This window comes from Pleurodeles waltl, chromosome 1_1 (assembly GCF_031143425.1).
Source record: "Pleurodeles waltl isolate 20211129_DDA chromosome 1_1, aPleWal1.hap1.20221129, whole genome shotgun sequence".
Lineage (NCBI taxonomy): Eukaryota > Metazoa > Chordata > Amphibia > Caudata > Salamandridae > Pleurodeles > Pleurodeles waltl.
The window spans coordinates 956,669,043-956,690,729 of record NC_090436.1 but is presented as its reverse complement, the minus strand read 5'-3'; the positions used below and the strand labels follow the sequence as shown (position 1 = coordinate 956,690,729).

The 21,687-nt window shown below is 45.2% G+C and overlaps 1 protein-coding gene across 1 annotated transcript in view; it reads left to right on the top strand.

Annotated features, from left to right (window-relative positions):
* BANK1 (B cell scaffold protein with ankyrin repeats 1) overlaps positions 1-21,687 on the top strand; it is a 2,047,355-nt gene that overhangs the window by 1,965,175 nt on the left and 60,493 nt on the right. Inside the window, exons 14-15 of the mRNA XM_069230214.1 lie at positions 10,727-10,756; positions 15,293-15,363. Of these exons, the coding sequence (XP_069086315.1) occupies positions 10,727-10,756; positions 15,293-15,363 (101 nt within the window). The remainder of the gene's footprint in view (positions 1-10,726; positions 10,757-15,292; positions 15,364-21,687) is intronic.

Sequence of the window (21,687 nt, the reverse complement as noted above, 5' to 3'; positions counted from 1 at the left end):
CTAAGCAGACACTGAAATTCTTTGTGGGGCCCTCTTACGGGGGCCCCTGCAGGGGCCCCCAGGGGCCCCACGACACCCCATACCGCCATCCTGTTCCTGGCGGGCGAACTGCCAAAAACAGGATGGCGGTATGGGGTGTCGGAATCCCCATGGCGGCGCAGTAAGCTGCGGCGCCATGGAGGATTCCTGAGGGCAGCGGAAAACCGGCGGGAGACCGCCGGTTTTCCCTTTCTGACCGCGGCCAAACCGCTGCGGTCAGAATGCCCTTGAGAGCACCGCCAGCCTGTTGGCGGTGCTCTCGTGGTCGTTGACCCTGGCGGTCAATGACCGCCAGGGTCAGAATGACCCCCTTAATGTTGTAACATAGTAATAATACAACAAGCGTGATCCATAAAGGAAGTTCACCTGTCTAAAATAAATTGGAGTAAAATAGAATGAGGTGTCAGCTCAGACACCCAATAAAGAGTTCTGATGAGAGAATCAATGCATAAGCATAAAGCCTTTGCATCTCAGGTTGGAAGGTATTCTCAGCTATAAATCAGTAAACATCAGATAATAGGCTAAGTTGCCTCCCATGTAGAAAGTTATTTTGTCAAGAAAACTCTGAGAGGAGACTCCAGCAAATGCACATGAGAGAAGCCCCCCTGTACTTTGGGAACATGCACTAATATAAATGGACAACATTCTGGATGGCAACAAATGTCTTTTTTTTCTCCGTCTATATCGTCCAATAGGGTTTTAGCAAACTCTTTGGAATAAGTGAACTCCCCAGTTTCTCATGTCTGTACAATGGTCTATAGATCATAGTCCTTGAAAAGGCATATCATCCATATGTTGTGGTTCAGACAGTTTTTCCCATGACTAATCCATCCTGTTGGCTTCTCTCCTCTCAGTTAGAACTTCACTATCAGTTGTCTAAAACAAACAAGTGCCTATTCGCTAACAGAAGGCTTCTGGAAAATTAGAACATCTGTAGCAAAAGAGAAAAACATTTTGTGTAAACAGCAACTCAACTATAAAAATCAAGCCAAATCAAGACTTGTTTGCTTCCTTTGTAGGCTTATAAAATCTAAGTATGGTTACCTACTACAAACTTTGGGCCTAATCTCAAGTTTGGCAGATGGGTTACTCAGTCACAAATGTGACGGATTTACTGTCTATCGTATTACGATGTCCATAGGATATCATGGAATCCTAGTACAGCAGACAGGACATTCGATACATTTGTGACAGAGTATCCCCATCCAGCAAACTCTAAATCAAGCCCTTGGTGTATTAAAAATATACTTTTGCACATTTCAATTAAAAATGCATTTTTGTTTGCAAATGAAAGGACTTGCTGTTGCAGGCCTTTACTCTTTCACATAACACAAACATTACCACCCAATTGTGACTTCTTCAACATTTAAGGACCATCAAATACCAAACATATCATTTTCCATGACCATGAGTGGTTCTAAATGGTGTCTGTTAATTATCATCGTCAGCCCATGCACAACTTAACACCCCCGAAAAACCTAAATCAAAGTGGTTGTATATCAGAATAGGGAAACCAGATATATTTTCCAACATAAATATTGTGCCCTAAATATAGTTTAAAATTACAACTCCAATGTGCCTATATTTTCTATCATTACGTACAATCAGGGGATATTATTATGCACAATATTTAGTACACAACATTCATGGCAGATGTAATTCTGACTAGAATATGCTGGTACCATAGCCACAAGGTTGCTAGTTTGCTCTCAGAGGGATGATTGGAATCAGGCGGGAGACCACATCTGTCCTGTCACAAGTGCAGCCATGATGCTCAGTAACACTTTAAAATCAACAGTATCAAATGTTGTGGACAGGACTGCTATTGGGAGGGAGGGGAGCAGAGCATGAGACTGACCACTTTAAATTGTGTAGAAAAGGTTGCTTTTTTTTAAACAGGTGCACATTACAAAACTTTACCTGGGCAAACCGCCTTACAAAACTACCACCTCACTATAGATAAATTGAACTAACAATATCCTTCCTTCTCACCTATCATCCCAACCACATGCCCCACCCGCCAATACCTGAATTTAATAGCAATGTCTTCCAACAGTTTTATTCTTTAACTTTTTCCTTACCGCCTATGGCTGCATGAAACAACCTATAATCAACCAACCATCTTTTACATAAACCTCAATTTTCTACCTGCCCCCTCCTAGCACATGCTTTGCTAACTGTCAGCACCAACCAAACTTCTGTAAAGTCATGTAAAACTTTCCAGGACACCACCACCCAAAAAAAGAGAGCCTGCTAAATATTTCATCCCCCAAATGGCTATCTTCTGACAACCCTGTTGTATCTCCCGAAGCTCAGAGGTCCTTGCCAACACCTTCCTTGACTCCAACAAATACAGCTCCATTCCTATCTATCACCCCTGATGAATTCCTTCTTGTTATATTTAATGCCCACATGGCAAATACGTCTAAAGCCAATTCCCCTACAAAACCTGTCCATCTCTCTAGTCACCTTCCTATGAGGCCTCCAGACTTTCCTTGGCATGAACACCATCCACGAAACAAAGCATTCTGCCTACTGGGTGTTGATCTGCATCAAATCCTTTTTCATGGCCCATTAGTGCCACACCTGTCTTCTTCACCAAGTCATTCTCTCCCAAATGGAAATCCAACACATCAGGGCATCTACCTCCAGTTAACATTCTATTCAAACACTGCGGCAATGCCTTCAACACATGCCCCCTTTTTCCCGCCATGTAATTGGAAAAAGACACTTATCAAACCCTGAATTTGCCCCAAACCACCTCTGAGTAGCTTCTATCCTTGCCCACTTGATGAATGAGCTGCCTACCACAAATGGCCAATTCTTCTGTTGCTGGGCCTGCCAAGGAACCTGAAAGCAGATAAAAAGCAGTAAGAATTCGCCAAACATGCCCTTACGCGCTTCCCCCATCACCCAGTGCCTGAACATACCTCCTGTAGCAGTTAGAAGACCAGCGTCCGAACCTCATCATATCTGCGCATGTCCAGCCCCTGTTGCCTGCCTTTATTGCCACTCCAATCCGAAAGGAATGTGTACCAAAATCCGTCGGGCCCCCAGGCTCAAGCACTTTGCGCAAGACTGACAACAGCTGACAAGCTGAAACTTTCACCCCAGACTGATGCTGGAAAACTGCCCCAGTCGACACCTTGCTGCAAATTGCTCATGGGTCTCCCCACACCACTAGGCATTTACCCAGTGATGTGAAAATGTACAAACTCACAGCCTGCTCTACGATCTCTGATCTGTTTTGGAACTATGGAGCCATACCTCCCACGTAACCTTTCTCCTTGACACCTCCTGCCAAATAACACCCCCACTCCCCCGAACCACTGCCCCTCAGAAATTTGACACACAAAATGCTCTATAACACATCCAGGATATGAGTGCAGAGAACAAGCATGCTTCTGTAGAATCCCTGTACACTGCTGCCAGCTCTCGCATCACAACACAGCAAACCAACTGTCATGTCAAAGGCTTCTTTGCTGGCCCCAACAATCCCTGATCTCTTGCCCAACCTTCCAAGATCCTTTGTCCCAATTCATCTGCAGATAAGGCATATCCCCACAACAACTTTCTCATAAAGGCAATCCCCTCCAGTTTATCTGCAATGGTAACCCACGACAAGCCCTCTCCGTTACGTCCAGTATAAACTGAACCACATCTTCAGCAAAGAGCAATGCCTTCCCCCTATGCTGCACCCCTGACACCAAACATTCCTCCCATGCATGACCATATGCTCTCTGGGTCAACTTCGCCAGGGACCCTAATACCATCAACATCATCCTGTGTTTCCTATCAACCACAATTCTTCTGGCAGGGACATCGTGAATCTGTCTGCGTCCTTAACCAGCCCACGGAATCTCCCTCACTGTGAATGAGACAAAGCATCAGCAATGTCATTGTGCACCCCCGGGACATACGGCGCCCTTAAGGAAATTTCATGCCGCAGACACCATAAGGTGGAAATTCTCAAGTTTCAACACCTCTTTGTTTTTTACTGACTGTCTGTTTTCCACTTGTAGCACTGCCATGTTGTCCAACCTAAAAAGTACCCTTCAAAGGACCAGCTCCATTGCCCCACAATGAGACTGACACCACCAATGGGAGCAGTTAAAAAAACACAGTGCTCTTGCCCCATGCTCTCCACTGTTCTGGCCAGTGTTCTGCACACTACCTGCCTTTCCAATACAGGCCAAAACCATGGCCATCTGCTGCATTCAAAAATATCAGCATGCTCCTGTCCATGTCATCCAGTCTTTCTAGAGGAACACCACTGAAAGACCGTAAGAAAAAACATCACATCCTCAAATCTTCCTTAGACACCACAGACAACCTTACATGGTAATATGGCAGAGAGAAACACAGCAGAGCTAAGCCCAGCCTCTTGGAGAATGTCCTCCCTGCCCTGACCACGCTGCAAGCAAAGTTTAGGTGACCCAGCAATACCTGAATGCCCCTTACCTTCACCTTATCCTTCACCAGCATGCCCCTTAGCATTACATGCTTTGCCTCCTTCATTTCCTGTGGTATCGTTGCCTCCACCCTCAATGCATCAATCTCAATGCCAAGAAATGACAAAACTGTACACAGACCCACTGTTTTCTCTAGCACCAGAGGCATCCCGAGGTCACCAATGAGCTCCTGGAATCTTACCAACAAACGCTGGCAGTCCACAGAGCTGAGTTCCCACACAAAGAAGAAATTACTCAGATAATCTTTTGCCAGCTGATGCCGGTATACCATGTGAATTGCCACTGTAGAAAGGAACTGAAGCATTCAAACAATGCACACGATATTGAGCAATCCATTGTCAGTGCCTTGTCCACATACCCCTGCCCTTTGAAGTGCATGTCCACCAGCTGACAATCACCTGGTGAACCAGAAGCAGCCAAAAAGCTGACTTCACATCACACTTTGACATCATTGCCCCTGGTCCCGCCGTCAACACCAATGACATGGCCATGTCCATGGAGGAGTAAGATACTGAGACCATATCTTCTGAAATGAAATCGTTTACTGATCCTTCTTCAGACGAAGACAGATGTTGTATCATGCAAAACTGACCCTGTTCTTTTTCAGGCACCACTCCAATTGGTATTACTATCACATTCTCCAATGGCCAATCCTCAAAGGGGCCCACCATCCTGCCTTTACGCAACCTCCTTGCCCAGTTTAGTTGGCACTAGTTGTTTGTGTTCCTGTACTGATGCTAAATTGTCTGGCCATCTCCTCATTCGAGGACCACTGTAACCCAGGCAAAAACCTCATGTAAAACCATCCCTCAGAACCTTCCTCTTCTCTTGCCCCTTGTAAAAACTGAGCCAGCACTCCAATCTGTCCAGCTTAACCGGAGTACTAGGTTTTTGCTCCAAATCCTTGTGCCCCTCTGTCCCCCCTATTCCCGTATGACTGTTGCTGCTGGTGTGACCCCTGCCTGCTAGAATGTGGCTGCCATTGTCCTGTATTGTGTCCCTGGTGTCCAAGTCTGGTTCCAAAGCAGTGGATGAGGGCATGTCTACCTGAGCATTTGGAGCACTCGTACCGAAGCTTGCAGAACTCCCACTTGCAAAATCGTTATTTGTAATCCCAAGCATTCCCTGTGCCAGCCTGACCTTTGTAAGTGCTACCCACCAAACCCATTTGGGGCACGCATGAAAGAGCCTATAGACTATCAGCATTCCACTAGCCATAAGTATTGTTTTACCCAGCTTCGCAGCACCCACAGTGTGCTGCAGTAGGTCAGTGTCCACTTCCCCCCACTTTGCCGTGGGGTCCCATGCCAAGTGGGCCCAGAATTCCTCATCGTATTGAGTCCAGGCATATCCTCCTCTCATAATCTGAACTTTCCTGATCGCATTCACATACTTGAACAGGGCAACAGAGCGTTCTGGGATTTCTTTTGCTTTATACGCTGGTATAAATCAAGCATGTCACCATCCAGTTCTCAATCGTAAAGGGCACTTTGGGTCTGTTTGCCAATTCATATTCCTCTTCTTTGGACTCTTCCTTAGATCTCACCTCCCTGTGTAATAATTTCAGCATTTCCTCAAACTCACCTTTACTGATGTTTTCCTTTGCTGGTAGCATCAAATGTACCCCTAGCGGTTTTGTGACACACATGTTTGGTAATCTTTTGATCTTGAGCGCCTTGCTTTCTAGTGCTTCTCTCTTTCCCCCTGACTCACCTGTGGCCCCCTCTTTTTCTACCCCCACACTGCTACACTTATTAACATCCATCCCAGGGCCCTGTCCCATTTTACTGCTATCCTCCCCATGTCCATGACATACTTACCAATGCACAGCCTCTCCCCCAAACCCCTGTGCCTCTTCCACGTCCACACCCATGGAAACTATCACCAGACCCTGGACTGTGCCCTGGCCCTTACCTAGTTCCATGGTCCACGCCTTTACAGGTGCTTGCCACCTTGCCACAGATCTTTGTGCTCTAGCCTTTTGCTCTGACTCGCAAGGTCAGTGCCCATACCAGGGCATGCTATATCTCTGTAAGCCTCTGTGCTTCCACTGCCCTGAACGCCAAATCTCCTTCACCTGCAACACACTAGAATAGACCTGCCCCCGACCTATCCAACAGCCCCCCCCCTTGCTCCCAATGCCTCTCCCAACTCACCTTCTTCCAGTCTGTCTGGCGTATTTATACTCTGTTTGCGCCAGAATTGCATCGTTTTTTTTGACGCAATTCCGACGCAAAACTAACTCCATATTTATACTTTGCCGTTAGACGCGTCTAGCGCCAAAGTCCATGGAGTTTGCGTCATTTTTTAACGTGGACACCTACTTTGCGTTAATGATATGCAAGGTAGGCGTTCCCGTCTAAAAAATTGACTCCGAGGCATGTACGCGTATTTACACTCCCGGGCAAAATTCACGCCCGGGAGTGGGCGGGTCAAAAAAAATGACGTGCGGCCGCTTTTGCGCCGTTTTTTAGCGCCTGGTCAGGGCAGGCGTTAAGGGACCTGTGGGCTCGGAAGGAGCCCAGAGGTGCCCTCCCAAGCTCCCAGGGACACCCCCTGCCACCCTTGCCCACCCCAGGAGGACACCCAAGGCTGGAGGGACCCATCCCAGGGACATTAAGGTAAGTTCAGGTACGTTTTTTTTTGTGGCATAGGGGGGCCTGATTTGTGCCCCCCTACATGCCACTATGCCCAATGGCCATGCCCAGGGGACATAAGTCCCCTGGGCATGGCCATTGGGCAAGGGGGCATGACTCCTGTCTTTGCTAAGACAGGAGTCATTTCAATGGGGGTTGGGAGTCGAAAAAAATGGCGCAAATCGGTTTGAGGCGAAAAATTTGCCTCAGCCTGACTTGCCCCATTTTTTGGCGCCCAAGCTCCATATCCCCCTACGCTGGTGCTGCCTGGTGTACGTCGTTTTTTTTCACGCACACCAGGCAGCGCCGGCGGCTAACGCCGGCTAACGTCATCGAATAAATACGGCGCCCGCATGGCGCTTCAGAATGGCGTTAGCCGGCGCTAATTTTTTTGACGCAAAACTGCGTTAGCGCAGTTTTGCGTCAAAAAGTATAAATATGGCCCACAGTGTCCGGGAGGGCCAACCTGACCCCTCTGTACCACTCCGTCAATGCCCCCCTTCTGTCCAGTGTGCTGTAATTGCCAGAGGCCGTTCAAGACCTACCCACAGGTGGGGCAGATAATGCTGTTCCAGCCCTTCTTCTGTCTGCCATGGTAAGCTCCCCTGTCAACGTCTGGTGAAGTGTCCTGGGCCCAGCCATCAATTCATGTCAGTGCCTCTGAGCCACCCCCAGCTCTACCGAGTCCATAAAGCTGTGCTGCTCTACGTTCTGTAAAAAAAGATGACAGATCTGATGTACTTATGCCCTGCCTCCATTGCGTGTGGCCCTACTCGATTCTTGGGACTGGTGCCCAATCATCAAAACCTAACCCCTCACCTCTCATCACTCCCAGTACCCCAGCTCCCCTTAGCTAATCCTGAGTCCTGCTGTGCAGCCGCTCCCCTTGACCCCTGTTCCCCTATATCTTCTATGTCTCCTTCATCCACGTCCCGCTCCATTCTAACATGGCCAACACTAAGGCAGACACGAGGTCACTGGCCTACATACCTTCCCTATCTACCCCTCTCTGTGTCCATCCTGCCCTTCATCTACCCTTGGTATTAACTGCGCTTCATCCTCTTGCCCTGCTCTTGCCGTGAGCGTCCTGCCACCCAGCTTGACCGGAGCCCCTCCGTGGCCCTCAACAGTCACCGTTACCTTCTCCAGGCTTGCCTCTCCTCACTGTACCTGCCCTTTAGAAAAGTGCGCCCCTCTTTTCTATGATCCCCCATTTTGGGGAAACTCCTTACTAGGACCAGCCTGCCCCCCCACCAGGGTCCCACTCTCTATCATGTCCTTAATCTGGCCCCTTTCTTGCTGCCCAGTAGCCCCAAAGTCCTTATGCGCTTTTCCATGGGCTCCATGGCCAGTGTCTGCATTGTGGCTTGGGCCCCCTCATCCTGCTCCATGACATCATCACAGTGCCTTCCCACCTCCCCTGCCACAAATGCTGGACTGTTTAAATTTTGTACCCTTCTCCCTTGTGGGTGGCTCAGCAGACGCTGCCCTCATCAACTGCTTTTTTGGGGGGCATAGCCACAACCATGCACTTCCGGCGCTGCTGGACTGCTGTTCAGGCGTCTGCGAGCATCCTTACTCTCCCCTTTGAATTTTCCTGCACTGAACCCATTGATACCGTGGGGGCCGCCCTGACTGGATTGGTTCCAACACTCCCTGACTGCCCACACCACACGGGGATGCTCTCCTGGCTATAGAGCAGCCCCTGAAGCTCACCTGATCTCTCATACATGCCATTTCCTCTACTGCGAACATGCTGCCACCACTGCAGCAACCCTCTCAGATGCTGGACGCGCAAGGCGGGACCCGCTTGCTGCAACATAATCTGACACCACCAAGTCAAGGCGCCCTGGCTTCCCGAAGGAGCCTCATTGCCTCAGCCACTTTCACCGCTGCATCCATACTAGCACCAGGTGAGCACAATAACTCTCGCACTACTTTAACAAACCTTACCACTTGTAATTTTCCAAATACCAAAAACCGTCAAAACTATCACCCTGCTACCAGTTGCTAGGTCACCTGTACCTAAATGGTGGCAGGGAGCCCAAACTGGCCCCTTATATTAATGTTGGGCTATCTGTGTTACGCATGTAGCCCAATTGTAAAATAGTACTCCTGCACTGCACCACCCTCGGAAACTGCCCCGGGGCAGACCTCTTTACAGTCGGCTGGTCCCTCCAAAACCCTGTTTGACAACACTGTGGGGGTCATTCTAACCCTGGCGGTAAAAACCGCCAGGGCGAATGACCGTGGTAGCACCGCCAACAGGCTGGCGGTGCACCGCTGGGCATTCTGACCGCGGCGGTTCAGCCGCGGCCAGAAACGGAAAGTCGGCGGTGTACCGCCGACTTTCCGCTGCCCTCGAGAATCCTCCATGGCGGCGGAGCGCGCTCCGCCGCCATGGGGATTCTGACACCCCCTACCGCCATCCTGTTCCTGGCGGGTCTCCCGCCAGGAACAGGATGGCGGTAGGGGGTGCCGCGGGGCCCCCGTAAGAGGGCCCCACAAAGTATTTCAGTGTCTGCTATGCAGACACTGAAATACGCGACGGGTGCCACTGCACCCGTCGCACCTTCCCACTCCGCCGGCTCAATTCTGAGCCGGCGTCCTCGTGGGAAGGCTGTTTCCCACTGGGCTGGCGGGCGGCCTTTTGGCGGTCGCCCGCCAGCCCAGTGGGAAACCCAGAATGACCGCCGCGGTCTTTCGACCGCGGTACGGTCTTCTGGCGGTTCCCTATCAGAATCACCCCTTGTGTTCCTTAATCGAGGAAGACCATCCAACACATTATTAGAGATTAAAAAGTGATCCGTATTTTCGATCTGCTACTATTTTCTTTACCTGACTGAGGGACAGAGAAGATGGGACATTTTCTGAGGGCCCCATAAAATGCAGGATATTTTGTTGCTGATGCCGAGGAAGAATGCGCCTGGAAAGAGCGACAAATCCTGAAGCAGCTAGAATTAGCAAAGCCAATAGGTGTCACTTTAATGAACTAGCTCATGTAAACAGCATTAGTGCATGTCTGTGTTTGCATGCCTTTGTTTTTTCAGGTGTTAGCGCATTGAAACCTCAGCCACACTAGATGGCTTTACTTGCTCTTATTTCTTTGCAAGTCCCATGTTTCCTTTGACTCAAAACATGCTTCTTTCAAAACAGAAAATGGAAAAATTTCAAAGTAACAGCTTTAGCTGCTCTGACCAGCTAACAAACACCTCATGCAAACAAGAAATCACATGAAAAAGCATATGAAAAACACATTCTGAACTATATGGGATCATTTTAAGTGCTATATTGTATTGTATTGGCCTAATGAGACATAAGCTATGAAAATTATCACCCAACCACAATGATTTCAAAATATTTCGAGAAATATTCTCTTTGGGAGAAATAAAAAAAAAACTTGTGTTGCCTTTTTTTCGTTTATGTTAATGGTAGATTATTGCTACAGCCCTTATATCACATGTTGACAAAAGACACGCAAAATCTCTCTCTCTCTCTCTCTCTCTCTTTCTCTCTCTCGGATTTTGACAGAAAATGGCAATATTAACTCTGCTTACAAGTAATTTCTTTCATTGACAGATAAAATTACCATCGTCCATCAACCGAAAGGTACGTCATATTTTTCTTATCATTAACAAAGACGAATGGTAAATAAATGTATATGTATTTTGTAGTAAATTAATATTTTATGATTGCAACGAATTAAAATGAGGCAAGATAAATGGCCAGTTGTTACTTTGCTTCCATCCAGGATGGACTAGACCTGTGTAAATTATTTGCTAAACTAGCGTATTATATTATGTGCAAATTGTGAAGTTTTAAACTACTTCCTATAACCCGAAATTATGCAGAGTTTTTGCCCATAGGAGACACACGTTCAAATAGAATACGAAATGCTTTTTCCCCTACCTAGTCAAATGCTGGTTACTTAACTCACTTTTTGTCCTAGGAATGCCCTCAAGAAAAGTTATCCAAGGTAGCAGTAAAATGTGTTTCACTTAGTATGTGCGAGTTCATGAAAATTATGCATATCTCCCAGTAAAAAACAATATTCGCACACTACTAGTATTACTCATGGTGACTAGAAAGCCTTGTGGCGGCACAGACCTGAGTAGCTCACCCAGGCCATTTTTAGGTTGAGCATAGTAGCATGCAAGCGCTGCTTATTTCCGACGTGTTGGTATCTATGTGGGCTCTAACCATGCCCACCTCATGCCCATCACTATCACTCGTTCATGGGCTTGCCTTTCAAAAATCCTTTGTTATGTGTTTGTCCCTCCTGGGGGCAGTTTTGTTACTGCCTTGGGGACTGACCCTATTACATGGATAATTGCACGTTTGCCGATATGTTTGACTGCAAGCAAACTTCTTTTTCCTTTTGTATGTCTCCTTCACGAACATGCTATGACGGTCGTGGTGCTTTAAATCAGCTTGCTTATGTCAACTGTTTTACTTTTCCTTTTCCTTTTGTGTGTCTTTTAGAGTTGCCAGACTGTAAACATTGTGCTTTTTGTATGTTTCATTAAGTTATTCACATTTGATTGGCCAGCTAAAACGGTAAACACTGCACATGTTTCATGTGCATGGTGTTGTCAAGTAGGTTGTAAATAGTGCTTTCTCTGTCACATGGTTAGTGATGCAAGGCAGCACAAGGGGGAATAGTTTTTGTACAGTGTGTTTAATGTTGAATGCCACATCACAGGCAAAGACACTGGACTATTGTATGGTGCTTAGTGTAGGCAGACAGAGACTGTAAACACTGGGAAGACACGGAGGGGGAAAAGCACTGACCACAAGCTCTTCACTGCTTGTCTTGTGTGCTTAGTACAGGCAGACACATAGAAACGGAGAAGGCACTGCACTGTTTGCACCAGGTCCTTAACGTGGACTGGCGCAATGAATAGCAGCATAGGCTGCACAGCTTGCACCATATTGCTTAGTGTGGAGGGGAACATAGGGAGGAAACACTGCACTATGCGCACTATGTTATTATTGGCAGGTAAAAAGGACTGAATAAGGCAGTGCACAGGTTACACCATGGGCTTAGTCAGACAGGCACACAGGGAGGAGACACTGCACTGTGTACACCGAGCTGTTATCTGCAGATATAATGGACCGAAGGAGGTAGTGCACAGGTTGCACCATGGGCTTAGTGAGACAGGCACACTAGGAGAAGATTGTGCACTGTGCTAACTAAGGGGCATATTTATACTTGTTTTGCGCCAAATTTGCATCACTTTTTTACCCAAATTCGGTGCAAAAGTAACTCCATATTTATGCTTTGGCGCTAGACCCGTCTAGCGCCAACTTTATGGAGTTAAAGTAATTTTTTGGACATGGAAACCTACTTTGCGTTAATGAGATACAAAGTAGGCATTCCAGTGCAAAAAATGACTCTATGGCCTTAGTACCATATTTATCTCTCCGTGCTAAAATCAAGCACAAGAAGGAGGAGGGGTCAAAAATGGTGCAAAGCTTGCACCATTTTTTAACACCTGGTCAGGGCAGGCGTTAGGGGACCTGTGGGCCTGTTTCCATGGTGGAACACCATGGAATTGTTTTGTAGCCATTTTAAGAATAGCTCCATGCACGTTAGTTTAATACACTAGGCCGCTGTGCACTTTGACCTAGATATATTTTATTTAGCTTTGCACTGTTATTTTTACAATAACCAGTTTTACAGTCTTGTTTTAATTTCTTCTATCAAACTGTTTAGCTTAGTTCAGCACTGTGTTCTCAAACAATGCATTCTTGATCGCCCTGTGCTTCAGTCAAGGCTACAGTCTGGTACATTGTCGGTAAACATGGTAGAAGTTTAGTCTCCAACGTTTGTAGAAAATACACATCCTTACGGAGGGACACTTTCTTAGAACATCTGTTGTGTTAGTTATAAAAACACTTCATAGTCCTAGTACACGTCAAGAGGGAGATTCCAGCCAGGGAACCACAACTGTATGCTGAATGCTCTGTTGCAGATGCTGATGCAGATTACAGGCCTTTGCTCAGGTATGAGGGTTGATGTCCTCCCGGGGAACCTGAAAGGCAGGATTAGAGCTTAACATGCTGTGCTCGCAATATGATTTAGATAAAGAATAGTCCATTGAACCTTGTGGCACTATGATAGCATAATTCCTATGCTTCACTCTCATCGTCACTATTTTAATATTGTTGTGTTGTGTAGTTCTGGTTATTGCAGCTCACGCTTTGCTATCCAAAATGCAGTTGTTTTATTAAATCAATTTTTAAAACTTATACTGCTTCTATTGTCATTTATATATGAGACACACTGTTTATGAGAGAACCGGTTGTGACCTGAGTGAGCACGACTTCCCTGAGAAGTACCCATATGTCATGCGCTCGGCTGCCCAATCGTCTCTATTTGGAGAGATGAGGCACTGCTAGTTAGCCAGAGCAAAGCCCGGATTTGGGGTGACAAGTGTCATCCACCGTGGGTCAGACTCAGCCTCCCACACTGTGGACGATCTTGCTACTCAAAATCCAGTAGTCTCATTAGAATAATGAAAGCCTACGCGACAGAATAAGCCCACAGGTGCCCGCCCCAGGGACAACCCCACCCACACTAGAGGGACCGCAGAGGATGGGGGGACCCCCATCCCAGGTAAGTATAGGTAAGTACTTTTTAAAGTGCCATTGGGGGCCCTGAAATGGCCTCCTACATGGCATTGGGTGCAATGGCCATGCGCAGGGACCCTAGTCCCCTGTGCTGGCCATTGGGGTGGTGGGCATGACTCCTGTCTTGTCTAAGACAAGAGTTAAGTGGTATGGATGGTTTTGCATCAGAAAATTACTCTAGGCAGGTTAGAGTCATTTTTGTTTTTACTCTAACCTGCCTAACATCATTTTTTGGTGCAAAACCCCATTCTTCCATCCCGCCAGCCTCGCCCAACTAACATCATTTTTTTTTACGCTAGCCTACCTTTGCACCAGCTTGCTCCATTGCATAAATATGGTGCCCAGTTGGTGCACAGAAATGGTGCAAGCAGGTGCAAAACCTTTTAGTGCAAAACTGCGTTAGTGCAATTGGGCACCAAAAAGTATAAATCAGGGCCCAAGTGCTTTTTAAGAGACTGATGTTTTTACCTTGGTGCATAATGTAGGCAGACAGGAGAGCTAGCACTGTTTGTAACATGTGGGCAGACACTCATGCATAGCATGTGAAAGGCATCTCTAACTGTACTAACATTTTAGAGAAGTGCTGAATGTTATGTATCAAACAGAGACTTGTAACATGCTCTTAGATCCTGGGTAGATGGAGTACCTGCTTTGGAGACCTTAGATGGAACCAACTCTGTTTTCTTAGCCTCCTCACCACTCTCGTTCACCTTCCTCGGCTCTATCATTCTCCTCTCTCCTACTGAATTTCCACTGCCAATAGTTCTCCATCTTTTTCTCCCATACCTTTCCCTTCTTGATCACCCCCCGAAGCCTTTGGTCACTCCTTTCTCTGCTCGAACAGTTACTTTTCTTTCACTGCTGCACCTCACCTGTTTTCCCACTGTGTCTCTTTTGTTGCTTTTTTCCTCTCTCCCTATAATTAGCCATCTCTTTCTGTGTCTCTATCCACTTCTCTCTGCCCCTTTCTCTCTCTTTCCTTTTCTGTCCCCTACTCAAGTCTTTCTCAATTTTTAGGTTGAGCGCTCAAGCACTTTGACCTGTTGTAAGTATTGTGGGCTTTTAACCACACCCACCTCATGCCCATCACTCTCACTTGTTTGTGGGCTTCCCTTTCAAAAATCCTTTGTTATCATTGGTAAATGCTTCACGTTTGTCCCTCCTTCAGGTGGATTTGTTACTGCCTTGCAGACTGAACCTGTTACATGGATAATTGCACAATTGCCAATATGTTTGATTATGAGCGAACTTCTTTATCCTTTTGTATCTCCTTCACGCTCATAGTGGCCATGGCGCTTTGATTTGGTTCGCTTTTGTCAACTAATGTTTAACTTTTCATTTTCAATTTATTTGTCAAGAAAAGTCCATTTAGGAACTTACCAAGCCAATAGCTCTAACTGGAGCAAATGCGAGACCGATTGCATTGCAAATGCTTGTTTCATTCTGATTCTTATACATGTAGTAGGCGTTCATAATGGGAAAATAAAATTCTGAAGATTCTTTCTGTTCCAGCTGCTGCTGAAAAGACCCGGCGAGCCACTCCTGCCATTGACACTGTGTACGCAAAGCTAAGCAAGCCACAGGTATGTTGGACTTCTTACGTTTCATGTTATTCAAGGTATCTCCAAGGGAAGAATTTATCCTTGCTTATGGTATACGCTTTTGTCTCCTGGGTCTGGACCCGCTATAGGGAGTCACAAAGTCTTTCTTGACAGAAAAGAGATGGAAAATGCGTCAATATTTTGTTGCACTAAAATTTGATTTTAATCAATTTACCCATAAAAGGAAAAAAACTTAAACTGTTAACAAATTGCCATGAGGTTCAGTAAAACCACATACTCATTTCTCATTGCATTACTCCCTTATTCTTGTGTTGTTGCCCCATTTCTTTTAGAATGAAGCATCTCACTTCACTGCAGCTCCATAATTTGTTCCCTAACAAGACAACCACAATATGCCCCAGCAGACCTCTTCCGCTCAGAGGGAGACACAATCAACCTCTGTATACCAGAAAGTTAAAACAGGGATTGTATTTGAAGAGGAATCTTGTAAGGTTGCAAGGGTGAAAGGAGGGGTATGAGGAAATGAGAAATAGGAGTATTGAAGATTGCCAGGGCATTGTTCACTCTATCTTAATCATCGAATGTTAAAATACAGTATATGAAACATAAATCCATAAAACCTTTCAGTTACAAACCATGTGGAACATTAGAAACATATAATATATACTGATCGATTTTCCAAAACTAAATCGATAAACCATGAACAGTAATTTCATTCCACACAATAACCCCTGCACTTGGGCCACTACGTCCTCTTTGTTTCATAATAAATTGCAAGAACGTAGCTGGAATTATATGGCCACAGTTTTATTAAACCTTCCTCCACTTGCAGGTGAAAATCAAGTTGAGGCATGATTTTATCTTCATTTCTCATCATAGTTATCACCATAAAACATTCGTTTTAATCACCACTTGGATGATCTATGGTGGCACCCACTTGGGTATTCTAGGTTCTACTTGCTACCTTCTCTACCATCTTATGGCCAGACCCTGTCAAAACTGGGGTTCAAGTGCTGTGCCCATGCTGCAGCCACTCCAAATGTGCTTGCTGTCTCCCTCCTGTTCCCCTGCCATTCAGGATCCCAACGCCCACGAATAAGGGATGACTACTCTGTCCAGCTGCCATTGTGGCTTTTGTTCATAATATTGTTTTGAGCAGGCTCAGGGTAGGTTTTAGGTCTTTTGGGCCCTGGGCAGGATGGGAATCTGTGAGGCCCCCTAATTTGCATACAGTGTCACATGAAATTACATCACAGGAAATTACATCACACACAAAATTCCACGATCGCCATCAATTGGCTGTTCTTGAATGGTCTTTGCAAGAAGCAACTTTCCTGATGTAGGTATCAGTCAAACAATAAAAATATAAAAAATAACACAAATTAATAAGTATATTTTAAAGTTCCTTCAATTGGAATTACTTTATATTAGTCACACTAGGTGGAAAGCCTTGGACTAAGTCTCTTCAAACTAATATCTTTAATCAAATGTTAACAAATTGGCACCAGGTTGGTGCTTTATATATGTATGTATGTATGATGTTTCTATATAGATGCAAACTTCGCTGAAAGGTTGGAGAGTGCTGTTCAGTGTCAAAGCTGTCAAAGCCAAAGAGAAAGTCAACATGTGATAGGAGGAGTAAATGGTGGACAGTTACTGCATCATGTAATAATGTTTTTTTTAAAAGAGTTGAGTATTCAGCTGTTTCTTAAACGGTTGCTGGTTTGTGCTGTCTGGATGGATATGGAGATATCATTCTAAGTCCTTGGTACATAAATGGGAATGGCTTATTAACTTGTGTGTATGTATAATTTATTGTACAACTATTAAAATCCATTACAATTTAAAACCAAAAGCAATCAAATAATACAATGCACAAATGGAGAACTCTGAGCTACCGGCAAAACACAATGTTAATATCGGACATTAAATACACCATTATATACTCAACTAATTTATATACATTAACATCAAAATAAAACCATTCCCATAGTAGGAGGGAATCCAGCTGCAAAACATAACTTCTGAGCCTCCCTGCAAGCCACACACCCACCTCATAAACAATAAACATGGAACCAACAACTGTCGGGGCCCTTAAAGCGCTTACGTGCATTGGTTGTTCCACCATAAAATGGCAACCAGCAAAATATTCAAATCCGTAATAAGAAATTAAAAACTCATGACTGTGCAAAATTAGTTCAAAACCCAAAGGAGCAAGAGCAGAAGATAGTTTTCTTACACCATTAATCACTGTTCGCAGTGCACCTGATGAACTTGGCCTGGACAGCATTTATACATTTAGTCAACAAAACATTCAGCATTGTATTCCCAGGGTCCAAGGAAATAATAACAGCCTGCCGACAGGAGCGGACCTCCAAAGCATTCCACTTATTCCTCAACAAGGATCTATGTTCCTTAAGCAGAGAGGTACACAGGCAGACCACGTGTTCAATGGATTCGTCCCAGCTGCCACAACCCCTGTACATGACACCCTCCCCTGGGTTGGGCAGCAAGGTGGGTGAACGCTTCAAAAAAACACCAATCACACATCCTTAGAGCCATGAATTTATCGCTCAAACGAATGCCATAAGAGAAGGAAAGATAGCCAGCTGGAGTAGCTGGCCGGAATTAATTAATAACTGCCCAGGCATGTTTATGCTTGGCAAGGAGAGCTCAATCTGAGTAGTAAACCAGAGCTGAACACTCTTAATACCCAATTTAAAAAGGGGTTAAGGAGGATTGTTAGCCCAAAGGTCCTCAACTCTCAGTAGCCGTTTACAATCAGTCAAAAAGCGGTAATGAGACCCTTTCATCTTGGTCGCACTAATTTCAAGCCAAAGAACTGACTCCAAACTACCCAATTTAGCCCACCGTAACTTATGACAGAGTTTCAGGAAAGCGCAGGGGATGCAGATTGCGGTAAATGAAAGACCCTCTTAATAGCCAACCTGTTTAGCAGACATGAGCCTCTACCCAACATAACTTACTGACCATAGGACAGCGAGGGGGTAATATTTGCTCTCACAACTTCCATTAAAGGGATCAGGTTAGGCCCTCTAAGAATTTTAAGTAATTTGGAAAAGGCCACCTGCAGGGCTGCAACTTTAACTTCAGTTTCCTTCCTGTGCCTAACAAGGCTGTCCCTGGCATCGAAATGCACCCCTAAATATTTATAGGAGTGGTCTGAAATAAGTTTATTGCTCTTATAATACCAGTTGCTTCCTAAAGGCCTTTTCTTGCCAAAAGAATCCACTTTGTTTTTAGCAGATTTACTTCCAGATGATTCACAGCTGTATAAAGTGCAAATTGATTACGCAACCATTGTAGGCCAACCTTGGTGTGGCTAAATATTGCCAAATCATCAGCATAGAGTAAATGGCTAAACCGAAGGTGACATGTCTGCAATAAACAGATTAAAAAGCAAGGGGGCAAGCACGCATCCATGCTTCACTCCATGAAAGGTGGGAATTTTCCTGGCAAGGGAGCGGCCATCTCCTAATTTAATGCGGACCCAGGTGTCTGTGTGTAATTCTATAATAGCCCCCAGGAGCACAGATGGAATTCCCCAATTTTGTAGTTTGACCCACAGGGAACTCCTGGGGACCCGATCAAAGGCTGCCTTAAAATCAACAGAACAACAATGCCGCCTAATGAGTTTGCCTTGTTCATCCAAATGGACAGGGCTAATAAATTAGTGGATATCCCTGATACAACAGAGAACCCCGTTTGACATATAGAAATTAGGCCCTTCAGCTCAGTCCAAGATTGAAGATCTTCTAGCAAATGACTGGCATAAAACTTAGCCTCATTGTCAAGCAATGCTATCATTCTAAAATTGGCTAGATTAGACCTACAGCCGCGTTTGTGTAGTGAGTGAATTAAAGCACCACCCCAAGACTCTGGAATTATTAAGGACAAGATATAATAATCGAAAAGGTTTGCAAGATGATCTGCCCAAAAGGATATTTCCTGTTTGAACAGCATCTACAGAAGGCCATTCGGACCCGGAGCGCAGTCCCATTTTGCCTTAGAGATAACACGACAAAGACGGGGCAGAGAAAAGGTCATAACTTCTAATTGGAGGGGCAAGGACATTGATAACTGAGGCTAAAATGTAATTGGTGGGACTACTATAGGCGTTGAACCCACGCACATGACTGGGTCTCTTTAGACATACTTATTGAGAAGTGTCTGACCAAAAAGGAGGTCCAGTCACCTTCTGAGATATTAACAGTATCAGGCCCCCCTTGATTCTTTGTTAGATTGTTAATAAGGAACCAGAACTTTCTTGAGTTCTAGTCCTTACTGGCGCTTATAAGTTTTGCCCAAAACAAATTAGAACATCTCTGAACAGCCTTCCTATAACATTTCTGCAATTCCTTAAACTTGATAAATAGTGCCTTGAAGTCAGGACTCTTCCTAATTGCCATAGCAGTTTTGTTGCAAGCTTTCTTTAACTTCTGGGTTTCCCTTGAAATGACGAACTGGGTAAATGAAATAGGATTTCTTACAGGTTGATGAAACCTTGACCATAAACAAGAGACAAAATTGTCCCATAGCTTAATTGGAGACACGCAGCCTGTCACATCAGGATCTAAGAAGTTAACCCACTCAGCCATTGCTTCACCACTAGAGGAAGAGCTCCATTTTACATGTTTTAAAGACTCAAAGCATACGCCACCACCCACAACCCAAGCCACAGCATGATGATGAAAGATGGATTTTATAGTCATAGTCTGGGGGCGATGATCACTCTCATACTGAGTGGATATCGAAAGCATTTTGATGAAGGGGACAGATCCATATTACAGATATCGTAATCCAAGTAAGAATAGGTTTGCCCATCTGATCTCATCCAACACACAGGGGAGTCTTGTGGCAGACGGCCATTCAAGACTTTGAATCCCATAGTATTTAAGTGCATTACCACATACTCAGCCAAGGGGCTATGTGGACAAGCCCTTGGTCTCAACTGTTCGGGGACTAACTGATGGTTACAGAGGTCAGGACCCTCAAGAGCTTCCGAGGGATCCTGAAACAAATTTGTATTAAAATTCCCAGTTACCAATTAATCAGCAAAAGGATGTTCCCCAGCAAAGTCACCCAAGATCTGCATTAGTTGGGTCAACTTGCCCCTTTTTTCCTTTGTGCTTGGAGCAATATAAACATTTATCATGAAGACGGTTTACTGCAAACTCCAGCTACTAATCATAATCCCCTGGACCCAGTTCTCTTTCCAAGCACGTGTTGCAATACGTCCTTTTAGTTTATCTGCAACATAGATAGATAACCCCCAGTAAGCACAGCTGCTTTTACGCTCTCAGATTTCTAAACTTCCAGAAACCCTGGCAGCGGGCAACTAACCTCAGCCCATTTTTCCTGCAAAGTGATTATTTCATAACAATTTAAAAACGACACTATGTTGACCAAATTAAACTTGCAAGCAACCCCACTGATATTCCTGGAACATAATGACAAACATTCGTACTTTGACACGGGAGACAAGGGTAATTCAGATCTCCCATGCAGAAGAGCAGATGGCAGCCAATCCCAACTAGCCCCCAGCTGGTTCCCGATATTGGTCCTTCCTATTGCACTTTAGGTAGTGGTGCTGCCCTGAGCACCTTTCAAAATTGAAAATGGCTTCAACACTGGGGGAGCCTTTGGACTAGAAGGTTCAGACAATAACGCAGGATAGCTAGGATTCTTGTACGGAGTGATCTTGATACCTCAAGAGTGAAATATGTCTTGACTGTGCTAAGGCAGCAGAAGCCAATGATACCAAGGTGGCTTTCCCTATCAGTGAACCCATTTGAGGGAGAAATTTGATGGGGATGATATCACCAGATCCACTATATCTCAGCTCTGGGATAGCTTTAAAAAGTCTTAGAATGTTCCCTCTCAAGATCTCATGAGCACCCCTCAAGGGATATTCCGGCATGAAAAGTAATTTGGCAGTAGGACACTTAGGTGAGGACACTGAAAAACAAGATGATGGCCTTAGATAGATCTGGTCCGCCGAGCTAGTGGGGGCCATTGGAACCTCTGGCCCCATTACCATATGGTTGGTAGTAAAGTCTTGGGGGCATATTTATACTCTGTTTGCACCGAATTAGTGTCATTTTTTTTTACTCTAATTCGGTGCAAAACTAACTCCATATTTATACTTTGGTGCTAGACCCCTCTAGCACCAAATTTATGGAGTTAAAGTCATTTTTTGAAAGTGGAGACCTACTTTGCATTAATGAGATGCAAGGTAGGCGTTCCAGTGCAAAAAATGACTCTATGGCCTTAACGCCATATTTAGGGGCATATTTATACTCTGCGGCATATTTATACTCTGTT